This window comes from Microcebus murinus, chromosome 2 (assembly GCF_040939455.1).
Source record: "Microcebus murinus isolate Inina chromosome 2, M.murinus_Inina_mat1.0, whole genome shotgun sequence".
In the NCBI taxonomy this organism is placed as follows: Eukaryota; Metazoa; Chordata; class Mammalia; order Primates; family Cheirogaleidae; genus Microcebus; species Microcebus murinus.
In genome coordinates, this window is record NC_134105.1 from 31,308,110 (window position 1) to 31,321,440 (window position 13,331).

A 13,331-nucleotide genomic window follows, 5' to 3' on the forward strand; every position below is an offset into this window, starting at 1 on the left:
CATGTGTAGTGCCACAGTATTGAACCTTGTGTATTATCATTTTGTCTTTTTTTTGAAACAGAGACTGACTCTGTTGCCCAGGCTAGAGTGCTGTGGCATCAGCCTACCTCACAGCAACCTCAAACTCCTGGGCTCAAGTAATCCTCCTGCCTCAGCCTTCCAAGTAGCTGGGAGTACAAGCATGCGCCACCATGCCCGGCTAATTTTTTCTATATATTTTAGTTGGCCAATTAATTTCTTTCTATTTTTAGTAGAGACGGGATCTCACTCTTGCTCAGGCTAGTTTTGAACTCCTGACCGTGGGTGATCCTTCTGCCTCAGTCTCCCAGAGTGCTAGGATTACAGGCATGAGCCACCATGTCCGGCCTCATTTTGTCTTTTTAGTGACCTTACAGAATCCATTCTTTAGTAACCACACAGTTTTATAATTTATAGATATTGCTTTTCTTTCTTTCTTTCTTTCCTTTTTTTTTTTTTTTATGAGACAGAGTCTCACTTTGTTGCCCAGGCTAGAGTGAGTGCCATGGTGTCAGCCTAGCTCACAGCAACCTCAAACAAACTCCTGGGCTCAAGCAATCCTGCTGCCTCAGCCTCCCGGGTGGGTAGCTGGGACTACAGGCATGCGCCACCATGCCCGGCTTGGCCAATTAATTTCTTTCTATTTATAGTAGAGACGGGGTCTTGCTCTTGCTCAGGCTAGTTTCGAACTCCTGACCTTGAGCAATCCTCCCGCCTCGGCCTCCCAGAGTGCTAGGATTACAGGCGTGAGCCACCCTGCCTTTCTTTCCTTTTTTTTTTTTTTTTTTGAGACGGAGTCTTACTCTGTTGCCCTGATAGAGTGCAGTGGCATCATCATAGCTCATAGCAACCTCAAACTCCTGGGTTCAAATGATCCTCCTGCCTCAGCCTCCCGAGTAGCTGGGACTACAGGCACATGCCACAACACCAGGCTAATTTTTCTATTTTTAGTAGAGCTAAAATCTCACTCTTGCTTAGTCTGGTCTTGAACTCCTGAGCTTAAGTGATCTTCCCGCCATGGCCTCCCAGAGTGCTAGGATTATAGGCGTGACACACCGCACAGGCCCATGTTGCTTTTCTTGCTGAGCTGTTTAAAACTGTTTGATAGCCTTTTCCTCATACAGTGTCATAGGTGGGAAGGGACAGTGTTAAGGTAAAGACTTAAGTTATTGGGTCTGAGAATGCAAGTCTTAAATCTTTGCAAGGAGACTCAATAGAGATAATTAAATCTATTAAATCTGAAGTCCTAGTTTTTTAACAAGTCAAAGCAACCAGCCTCTCTCTGTACACATTTTGTCTCAAAATCCTCTCCATCTCCTCTCTTCTTTTTTTTTTTTTTTTCTGAGACAGTCTCACTCTGTTGCCCGGGTTAGAGTGCTGTGGCGTCAGCCTAGCTCAGCAACCTCAAACTCCTGGGCTCAAGCGGTCCTCCTGCCTCAGCCTCCCGAGTAGCCGGTACTACAGGCATGTGCCACCATGCCTGGCTAATTTTTTCTAATATTTTTAGTTGGCCAATTAATTTCTTTCTATTTTTAGTAGAGACGGGGTCTTGCTCTTGCTCAGGCTGGTCTCCAACTCCTGACCTTGAGCGATCCTCCCACCTCGGCCTCCCAGAGTGCTAGGATTACAGGCGTGAGACACTGCGCCCAGCCTTATCTCTCTCTTCTTAAAAATCAATAAGTTAATTTTATTTTGTCTAATCATAAGAGGAATACATTCTCAATGTAGAAAATTTAGAAGATAGAGCAAAGTCAAATGAAAAAGTATATTTCTCATTATCCCCACCATTTAAGGACATTTTGGTGTTATCCTTTCCAGCCTTTTTTCTAAGAAATACCTTTTGGTACAGTTTTGATTGTACTAGACAGTCTTTAATCCTATGTTTTCCTATGTGATTATAAGCTCTCTATGAGCATTATTATTAATGGCTATAAAATATACTGTTTTACTCTATTGTAAGATATTTAGATTATAATTTTTCATTTCTTATTTTAAGAAATATATATTGAGTGCCCACTATGTACCAGGTGCTATGATTTTCCAGTATTTTAAGCCATCGGAAACACACTCCGCTGTCATCAGCATAGTTGTGCATAAAGCTTTATTCCTGTACATAGAATGTTTCCTTACTAGTGGGATGGCTGGGTCAGAGGGAATCAGCATTTTAAGACTCTGGATAAGACATGACTATATTGTTTTCTCAAATGGTGTTCTGATTTCCATGCAGATCTTTGTGAGTAATGACAGAGTCGGTCTCACTGCCCCTTCTCAGCACACGTCCAGCTCTTCCTTGAAGAGTCATTTGACCTGTCATTCAGGATCTGTTGTCACCTTTCCATCACTGTGCTTTCCCCACAGGTGGTGTGGGCGTCATGTGCCCGCTGACGGAACAAGGCAAGCAGTTGGCTATTCAGGTGTCCAACATCCTGGGCATGGACTTCTGTGGCATTGATCTCCTTATCATGGACGATGGCTCCTTTGTGGTGTGTGAGGCCAATGCCAATGTCGGCTTCCTAGCCTTCGACCAGGCATGCAACTTAGATGTGGGTGGGATCATTGCAGACTATACCATGTCCTTGCTGCCAAACAGGCAGACTGGGAAGATGGCTGTCCTCCCAGGACTGTCGAGTCCCAGGGAGAAGACCGAGCCAGATGGCTGTGCGTCAGCTCAGGGAGTTGCAGAGAGCGTCTACACCATCAACAGTGGGTCTACCTCTAGCGAGAGTGAGCCTGAACTGGGAGAGATCCGGGATTCTTCAGCAAGCACAATGGGGGCCCCGCCCCCCATGCTGTCCGAACCTGGCTACAACATTAACAACAGGATTGCTTCAGAATTAAAACTTAAGTGAATTCTTGCTTTTTTGGCAGCATTTAAACCAAATCCTACTGCTTCCCTAGTAGTTTTGAGTGAATAAAATCTGGACTAATGTGATTTCATTTGCACAGAAACTAGATATCCCATCTGGGCACTCAGCATTCTTTCTAACGATGATTTAAGCAAATGGCCTAGCTTTGTGGTTTTTACAAAGACAAATATAAAAACACTCACCAAGAACAACATCCAGACTGATCGATCTGAGACTGATGTCTGCTGTGAGCACTTAGATATTATGGCCAACTTTAAAGTACTGACTGTGCTGCTGCTTCTGACTTTTAGCAGTTGAATCCATTAACTTGAAATGGCTCTTGGAAATACGGTACTCAAAAGCCACCAGGAGGTGGAGGCACGGGCAGATGAGGTGGAAAGTGACTGCGGTCATATGTTCTTCATTAAGTGTGTATGTGATGCTTGGAGAATACGCAGTTCAAACTCTATTAGAGGATCAGTCTTCTACTCCCATCAATCACCGTCTTGACCATATTTCTCTGACACTCAGGATATGGTGTTTTAGGGAGCTTCCTCATTAGCATTCTCAATGAAGCACTTTGTAGAAAGTGAGATTGAACGTTCTTTGACTTCAGTGGTCCTGCTTTGTAACTGGGGCTTTCTACAAATTGCTTTGCCACTCTGAATTTATAGACCCTGCTTCAACCAATATCAGCTCCAGCAGCTTCTTGCACCTTTGCTGCCTTTGGCCTCAGCTGGAAATGCACTTCAATGAGCTAGTGGCCACACACTTTATTTCTTAAGCGTGCACTAGAATCTAACACCATGGACTTTCTTTTCAATGGACTCCTTTCACTTGTCATCTAGAAGCCAGTGGGTTTTTAACCATAGAAAGCTACTGAAAGATAATCATTCTTCCCCCTCCTCTACTGAAACGTTGTGTACTGCTTAGCTATAGGAGGTTTTCTTGTATGAGTTGGTGTTGTGGGTCTATTGGGTAGATAGAGCCATTGGAAACACACTCCAGTCCCCTTGATATCCTGCTTTTATCCAGGATCCAGAGACCTGTCCTTACCCACTTTTCCAAACTGGGGAGACTCAGGTATCAGGAATTACTCATTGCACATATGGGGGGTGGGGGCTAATGTAGACATGACACCAAGTGCTTTTCATTTTAACTCTTCAAGCAGTAGATGAGATCCTTCCCTTGGGAGAAATATTAGAGATAGAGTTTTCCATTTCTGTTTTTTTCTTTTTTTAAGGCAGAGTCTCACTCTGTTGCCTGGGCTAGAGTGCCGTGGCATCAGCATAGCTCACAGCAACCTCAAACTCCTGGGCTTGAGCGATCCTCCTGCCTCAGCCTCCTGAGTAGCTGTGACTACAGGCATGTGCCACTATGCCTGGCTAATTTTTTCTGTATATTTTTAGTTGGCCAATTAATTTGTTTCTATTTTTAGTAGAGACGGGGTCTCGCTCTTGCTCAGGCTGGTCTCGAACTCCTGAGCTCAAACAATCCGCCCGCCTTGGCTTCCCAGAGTGCTAGGATTACAGGCGTGAGCCACCGCGTCCAGCCGGCGTTTTCCATTTCTGTTTATATGAAGTATGATTGAAGATGAGCAAAGCTACCTTTTTAACCAAATACACTAGAACATATGCACTCAAGAGTTACCATAATTGAAATTACTTCCTTGGGAGACCATACTCTTGAGCCGTGATGTATGTGCCAAGAACACTTAGAATTCTTCTTTGGAAATACCTTTGAAGCCATTCAAGGAAAGAGGCCTCACAACCTTATAGTTAGACCTCGTTTTTTACCCACTCCCACCCCTTGCCACCCACCAAGGTAGTCCCGATCTCCATTACCCATTTTATTTATCAGACTTATTTTCTAATGCTCTTTGGCTATGGGGAAAAAAAATCATTCTTCCAAAAATAGATCTATCCTTAAATGACAAAGATTTACCAACATTGAGGAAGCTTACAAGTTGACAGTTTCCCAAGAAGGTTCTAGAAATGTTCTAAGTAAGGCCAGCTTTGTTGGAATAAACACATTTTCCCAAGGTGACTACTTTGAAGGCAACACCACCCATTTGGGTGCATAAATTCCTGTACTTTTTCTGCCGTAAATGTAAAATGTGTATAAAGTTAAACTCCTACATTTTTTCACAACACATTTAAATAGGAATTGGCCTTTAAAATATTGTAGTTAAAAGCAGAGCTCACCAAGTAACAGTTGTACAATTAACAAACGTTTGGTGCCATGTAATGGAGATGTCACACTACACAGTTGTAAGTTTGGAGATGTCACACTACACAGTTGTAAGTTGTAGTTTAAATGCAGTCAAACATAGGGTGCATGCCACTGAACTGTAACCCTATTAATGTGTCTTGTACAGTTGGAAAATGATAGTACTTCGCCTTTATATAGGTTAAGACGTGTACCTTATCTTTACCACTCAGGGTGGCTTTAAAAGAAGGATGGTTTTAGGTTTGTTCTCGCTGAAACTGGTCAGATGCTTTGTGTAAACATCTGAACCAAGTGATGACCTTCTGGAAGCTGCATTCACTGATTTCTACTGTTTAGTGCAAGTCAAATCTTCCCACTTTATCTAAAAGGATGCTAGCAGGGTCCCTTCCTGAGCAGAGCAGCTAGGGAGTGCTTCCAAATTCCTTTGCCAAAGGAGGCCCATTTTCCAGCTGTTAGTGACATCTGTAGTCATTGGCATCATTGCCTGGAACCAGCCCTGTCTAGCAGCAGAGGAAGCTGGACCACAATTAGGCCATAGCCAGTCCCCCTCCAGGAGTTCCCACACCACAGCTGGCCATGGGTCTCAGCCTCAGCCAGGTGGCCAGGCTGCATGTCACAGCTGCCCACAAGGCCTGCTGGAAGGAACACAGAGTACAAAGCCAGGGCCTGATTCTGGCTCTCCCTTCAAACAGCTCATTGACCTTATGCAATCACAGGAACTCTGTACCTCCATTTTTTTATTCTTCACATAGGGGAAAATACCTATTCTGTTTATCTCTGGGTGCTTTAAGGTTAAAGTGAGTTAATAAATGAGATTGTGCATTATGTGGAAGGTGGTAGTATAACACCTCCGCCATTTGGTTTTGTAACAGTTTCTCATCACTACTCTAAGGGAGTTAAAAAAAAAAAGGCCATTAATTCTTGGCATTAGCACACTAAACAGTGAAAGGGGCCCTGAAAAAGGAATGCAGCGTTGCAGAGGCCTTACTTCCAGCGAGGTAAACTTAAGACCTAAAAGGAGTAAAGTTTTCAGTGTATTCAAACAGCCTTCTGGATGTATCATATATAACCTGAAATCCTCAACTCTTGTATAGCAACTAACGAAGTCTTCCTTTGTAACATAGATTGCAGTGTCTGTATATGGTCTTCCCATTATATGATAATAGCATCTTGAAACTGGTCAAAACTTGAATGCCAATAGCTCAGTCACTCAGAATACACATGATTCTGCACTCGGGAAAAATGTCTTCATGCTATCTGTCTGATTGGGCATGGGATTGCCAGAATGAGGATTTGGGGCTTTAGGTCTTTAGGATCTGAGAAGCAATATAAGTGGATCATAAGCCATTAGCTTCACAATTGCAGGCTTAGTGCTTCCAGATAAGAGGAGATTCCGTGACAGTGGGGACTGGGAGAGGAAGAAAGGGAAGGAGAAAGGTCTGGGATACTTTTGAGAAAGAAATAAAAAATTGGTATCATTTGGAATTCTAGTGGGGAGGAGGAAAGAATGGCTCTCCTGTGGGATGTTTTAATGAAAGACTCATGAATATGTACTAATTAGAGGTAGATGTCTTTGAAGCTATTCTGTATAAATATAATGAGATGCATGCATTTCCATCCGTCCTGGAGAAATTGGAGAGAGGTGCCTCATCCCTTCTTTAAATCCTGAGGAGTGCTGGTCTTGAGACACTCTGAATGTAATCTTAGGGAGATCTAAGCAGCTAGCTGGGGGTTTCCAAAACCACCCAGGTAAAAGCTGACCCTCCCAGAAGTTAATGCACAAAACCTCTGCGTGTGCAAAGCCCAGAGCCACAGCATTATGAGGTAGATTTAGGGAGTCAGATGAATCCAACATCAGTCAAACAAGTCACTTCAGCTTAATATTTTCCTTTGCACCTGGAAGTGAGGCTTCTGTTTGCCGTTAGTCTGCAGATGTCGTGGGAAGGGCCCTGACAAGAGCCACCTTTGTCATTGTCCCTGAAGTTCATGTTCTTACATCTTCGACTGTAACCCAATAGAAAACCTGGTGCTGTTTTTGAATCTGCCTCTGAGACTCAAGATCAGTACAGATTGTTGCTCTAAAGCGTTACCTGGAAAGCCATCCTTCTCAGGGATATATTGTTACTCTTTTCCTAAAACTAGATTACGCCTCCATTCCAACCAGGGGTGGGGAACCTGCTGCCGTCTCAAGGCCACATGTGGCCTCCAGGTCCCCAAATGTGACCCTTCAGCAGAATCCAAACTTCACAGAATAAAGTTCCTGTATTGAAAGGATTTGTTCTGTAAAATTTGGATTCAGCCAAAAGGCCACCTGTGGTCCCAAGGCCACAGGTTCCCCACCCCTACCTGAGTTCCTTTAAGCCTTTCAATTTCCTTCCCCGGGCGCAGTTCCTGTGCCAACACGCTGTATCCCGAGCCCTGTGCTGGCCTTCCAGCCCTGCGTGGTGACTTCACTCTGAGGTCATGTTATCTGAGGCAACCCTAAGAAAGCTGCCTATAGAGACAGATTTGGGGCCAGAGGAATAACAGCACTTTGGAGACCAGTCCTCCCCCCACCATTTTACGAATAATTTTATAAATAAGTGGGGAATCAGAGTTTCAGAGGCCACCGTCACATAGCCAGTCACTTGCAAGGCTGGATCCAGGCACTCTGACTCCCCACCCGGTCAGCATGGCTTCCCTCCTCCACAGCATCCAGTGCTGACCGCCATCCTGGGCCCACCCTCTGCCATTCCTCGTCTGATGAGCCTCTGTTCTGGATCAGCATGGTGCTGATGTGCCAGCTGTCCTGGGTCCAGCACTTGGATGGCTTCTGGTGAGGGCCCCAAAGTCACAGATGAGATCTCCATGATGCAGGCTGGCTCATGACCGCACCATCTTTACACCAGCCAAGACCATTGAACCACCCCACACGCTCGGTGGTGGAAAGTGAGGGAGAAGGCCGTGCTGAGTGACCGGAGGCCTCTTTGGCCCCAATTTGGCTGATCTTCCCTCCCTGCGAACGTCCTGGAGGCCGAGGGTTTGCAGTCACCAAACCTCTCGCATCAGGCACACCTGAAGAGGAGTCCTGTTTGAGCATGTGCTCCAGCTGTGATCAGCACCAAGGTCAAAAGTTTCCTCCCATTTTCTTTTCCACAGTGTGTCCCCCTTGCAGCCAGCAGGAGGCACAGATCCTCCCCTGTTGTAGCCCAAATGTCTGCTGAGGGCTCCCGGGCCCTTGAGGTCCAGACAGGTCTGATAGCTCTGGCCCCCGGGTCTGAGCCTCTGGGTTTCTGTGATTTCTAAGGGACTTACATTTTTGCAGCCACTGCTGACTCCAGAGTTCCGCTACCTCATTTTAAGCAACAATGTTGTCTCATCCCTGAGCTGCATCAGCTGAGGCGTGGAGCTCAGTTCCCTCCCCCAGCCCCACACACAGCAAAACTCAGATGAGCGAGTGTGTGCGCGAGTCCCTGTGTGTCTCAGTGCTGTGGGAGGGAACGGCAGCTGCTGCAGCAACGCAGGCTCGCATCCCATTCATAGAATGTTCTTCTCATGTACTGTTGAGTATCCCCCACTCACCTTCCCCTCCACGTGGCCCCTGCCTCCCTTTCTTGGGGCAAACCAAACGCGCTTATGTTCTCATGTACAGCATCAGTATAGCTATTCTTTTTCGTACTTTGATTCCCGCTGACACCCTTACCTTCACAATTCCACCTTTTACCATGGGTGGCCTATTAAAGGCATTTTCCCCTCCTAAAGGAGAACTCTGGCGTCATCTCTTAAGGTGATACATTTTTCATTTCCACTACACAAGTCGGGCATCATGACAACCACATTCACAGCTCGCTGTCGGGGGCACGCCTTATGGAAGGCAACATGGACTAAGGCGAATGGCACCAGTTTGAGTCAGATCCTGCTCAAATCCTGACTGAGGTAGCTTCAAGCTTGTGTGACCCAGGGACAGTCACTTCCTCTTGCTAACCCTTAGTTTTGTCACCTATCGATATAATAAATACAAGCTTGAACGCGCAGCACTTAGCCACATGCCTGGCATTCCGCAGGTCCCTTTCCTCTTGCCTCCCCCAACTGTGAGCAATCACAGGCAGCGCCTTCCTGTGACCATGGCTCCATGCCAAGGGATAAAAGCCAGCAGACAGCAGCTTTACAGCTGGGAAAGAGACGCTGGGGGCAGGGCTGGCTGCGGCTCAAGCATGCTGAGGTTCAGGCTTAATGACTGGAAAGTCCCCTCCATCCTTGGGATTCTGTGGTGCTACAGTGCAAGATACAGCGGATGTATTTGGCTTAGAAAAATCCTGGAGGAAAGGCTGCCTTGGACAAATGTGAGGCTGGAAAGCTGACGAGCAGTCTGACCTTGGATGATTTAGCACCTGGGTTTTTTGGCTCTTCTCGTATTAGGTTTGCTGGCTTTGCATCAAATGGAAGGAGGAGGTGCCAGGGACTTGAATTAAACCTGTCAAACAGAGGGTGAGGGGAGTGCAGAAGGCTGGGGGGAGGGGGGCTGCGTGGGGAACTCTGAAAGTCCGACAGCACCATCTGGACTTGGCAGGGATGACAGCCCTGAGAGAGGTGGAACTAACCAATAAAGCAGCTAAAATTCTGCTGTCCTGGGCCTGTCCCAAGTGGGACTCCTGGAACACTGATCTCCTACAAGCTTGGGCCCTGAATCCCTCTCCAGAGCTAATAAAGGTATTTGTGTAGGCAGGACTAAGCAGGTGACTGGTTGGTTTCATCCTACCTCGAGCTCCGGTGGTGTGCTGGAGCCGGCATGAACCAGCCCATGAAAACAGATTGTTAAATTTTCAGGAATTTTGTGAGCTGGTTGTTAAATACAGCCACTGTGATCATTATAGAGTAAATTATATAAAACCACAATTAAATAAAGTATATTAAAAACAGGTAAAAAATATGTAAAACTCATCACTCTATAATTATTTTACTATTATCTATGTTCTTGAGGCTACTGACGTCTATTGTATTTGTATGCTGGAATTATTATAGAATGGTGTGCATCTCTTCCGAAACCCACCATGCAGTGGCATTACATTTGAAGCCTGGAATCAGACATGGTAGGAGTATACACACCACAGAGATGGGCAAACACTCCATATTAAGTTGCTCCCCCCCACCAAGTGGTGGTTAAACATTTATCAGCATGCCACTGCCACTGGGTGATAGACAAAAGAAATTGATACACATAAGCATTGAAACATCTCAGTTCCAGGGAGGTAGCATTTGCGATATACTTCTCAGAAGCAAGCATCCTAGTATAGCATGCACAACTGACTTGGAGTAAAAGAAAAACACTTGAAAACACTGCTTCTCTGCTTGTTGCATCTTGCCTTTGTGTTTTTCACATGTGAGAAAACTGTTTACTTCGCCCATAACTGATGGAGTGATTTGTGAGGTTCATTCTCACCTGCGGCCAGTAGTTCAGCTAAGTTCTCTCCGGGAAAGTGAATTGTAGTTTTTCCTGCCTAACTGGCAAAATGAAAATGTGCTGAAAAGAATATATCTTAACTAGGCACCGAAATAGCTCATTTCCAAGTGGTTTATACAGCAATAACAATGTTAACTTCTCCAACAGAGAGGGAAACATTTATAAATGATTGTTTTGCTCTTTTTGCTTTTTATTAAAATTATTACTGTGGAACCAGAACGCTTTGTTTGCCTTTGTCCCCCAAACTCTGTGCCTTTTGGTTGTTCTTTTAAAGTAAGAATCACATGCTGAATCTACATTTGATTATTTTCATATCATAAAATGAGGAAAAGGCTTCATAGAAACTTCCCCCTATTCACTTGCACACCAGCTGCATTCTGAAAAACCATAATTTTCCTTTCAAACGCAGAGTGCTGTCTGAATTGTAATATTGCCAACTCCCAACTGTCAAGATGATGGAGGAAAATACTAATGCAGATGGCGTGAGCTTGTCACGGGCCTGCTCAGCGTGCTCTCCTGGGCTGACATTTGAATTAGGATTCAAATAGCAAGTGAGAGCTGAAAGCTGTTAAAAATGGCTGCGTGTGGTGCAGTAAGGGGCCCCAGGGGATTGGAAGAATCTGTGTTCCCACCAGAAGAACTCTGGAGGCCAGGCGAGGCCCTTGGGGACTTGTGTTTGCCTGACATTTCAAGAGGCTTCCTGGGAGAAACAGTGGTAAGACCTTGGGGAACTAACTTGTGATCAGCACAAGGCCCAGTACCCTTGAACCAAGGCTGTTTCCCAACTTGTGAGGTCAGTGAGCCCAGCCTGAGGTGAGAGGGTCACAAGGATGATGCTTGATGGCTGCAGCCAGGGACGATTTGGGGTATGACTCTATGTTGTACCATTCATACTGTCCTTCAACCCAAACACTGGGAATGTGACCTGTATTTCTTTCTTCTTTCATATGAAAAATCTCCAAACTACACAAAAGTAGAGAGAATAGTTTGGTAAACTCCCCAGAAAAAGGACATTTCCTTATGCCTTTACCACATGTAACAAAATTAGCAATAATCCCTTGATACCATCTAATTACCAGTCTGTATTCAGATTCCCTCAGTTGTCTCAAATAGAACTGTACTTAGCTCCATAGCAGACCAGCATGTTTGGTGGGGCAGGAAGTAGTTTGAAGACGGTGGTGATTTCTTCTGCTCTGGCAGAAACTGTACTGTAAGGGCACCAGTGTGTTCTCCAGGCTGGTGACAAACATCTTCACAAGTTGTTGGATCTTGGGATTTCCTCTTCTCAAAGAATAAGCCTAGGAAATGTCCAGTTTCATGGTCCCCCCCTACTCCCCCTACTAGCTGCTGCTTTCACTGCAGGGATTTCCTAACTCAGGGAGGGGCTTCTCTCAAGGATTACTGCTCTTCCACCAGCTTAGGTCTACTGTACTCAGTGAATCACAGCTCCCAGAGGGCCTTAGAATCTTTCTTTCTTTCTTTCTTTTTTTTTTTTTTAGAGACAAAGTCTCACTCTGTCACCCAGGCTGGGATGCGGTGGTGTGATCACAGCTCACTGCAACCTCAAACTCCTGGCCTCAAGCGATCCTCCCTCCTCAACCTCCTGAAGTGCTGGGATTACAAGTGTGAGCCCACGGTGCCAGGCCAGCATCTTTTGTTAGAAAATTTGGGCTGAAAGTCAGAGAACATTTGAGTAGCAGCACTTGTGTCGCAGCTAAAGGCACTCTCTGACTAAAGAGATGCAGCCACTGAATGCTCAGGCATTTTCTTTTGCTATACAGGATGTTATTAAGACACTTGGTGCTAAGGCAGGGGATTTGAAGGAAAAAAAAAAGATGATTGGTGAAATATGATATGGTCTGTACTGTATTGTGTGATAGTATCATATCAATGTTAATTTCCTGATATTGGTGATTTTACTGATGAGAATACTTAAAGTGTCCTTGGTTTTAGAAAATGCACATTGGATGTTGAGGGATAAAGAGATATCATGTCTGCAACTTATTTTCAAATGGCTCAGAAAATAATAGGTATTATAGAGAGAAAATAATAAAGTGAATGTGGTAAAATGTTAACATTTGGGGAATCTGAGTGAAAGGTATTATGGGAATTCTTTGTATGAGTAGTCGAGTAAGTCTGAAATTTTCTCAGCCTCCTGTGCTGGGCTGCCTCTTCTCCATGAAATGTTCAGTCTCTGCAGGCATTTTGTTAGGTTCTATTCTCTTCCTTATCTATATTTCAGCCCTACGTGATCTCTATTTCCATGGTATTAATTGCCATCTACGTGATACTCTCATATTTATCTCTGAACCCGGGCGGCTCTTCTTAATGTCAGATTGCATATCCAGTTGCCTACCTCTCATCTCGCTTGGAACGTCTCAGTAAGTTTCTCAAGCTCACCATGTTCCAAACTGAATTCATGCTCTTCTCTCTCCCCGACAAACCTGCCCCTCTTCCAGGGCCTCCTCAATTGAGTGCACAATGCCAACCACTTGCCCAAACCAGAAAAAAATATAAACCCAAATTCCAGGAGTCATTTGTGGCTGCTTTCCTCCTTAACCCCTACATCCAATTTTGTTTCTTGTGATAAAACTTGAGTTATGAAAGATGAACCATCCTTTTTCATTGAAAAAATAATTTTTTGCCATGTTCATTAAAATGTTTCGGGAGATCTACAGTCCTAACAAAGGTTTGTAAGTAAGGGACAATGCTTATAATATATAATCCTAGTTTTACATCCTGGTCTCAATAGTAATCTTATTCATATGCTTTTTTTTTTTTTTTTGAGACAGAGTCTC

The 13,331-nt window shown here is 44.7% G+C and overlaps 1 protein-coding gene across 1 annotated transcript in view; it reads left to right on the plus strand.

Moving 5' to 3' along the window:
• Positions 1 to 9,554, plus strand: part of RIMKLA (ribosomal modification protein rimK like family member A) — a 36,332-nt gene extending 26,778 nt beyond the window's left edge. Inside the window, exon 5 of the mRNA XM_012748504.2 lies at positions 2,377 to 9,554. Coding sequence (XP_012603958.1) covers positions 2,377 to 2,867 — 491 coding nt within the window. The 3' untranslated portion in view covers positions 2,868 to 9,554. The remainder of the gene's footprint in view (positions 1 to 2,376) is intronic.
• Positions 9,555 to 13,331: the final 3,777 nt, after the last annotated feature.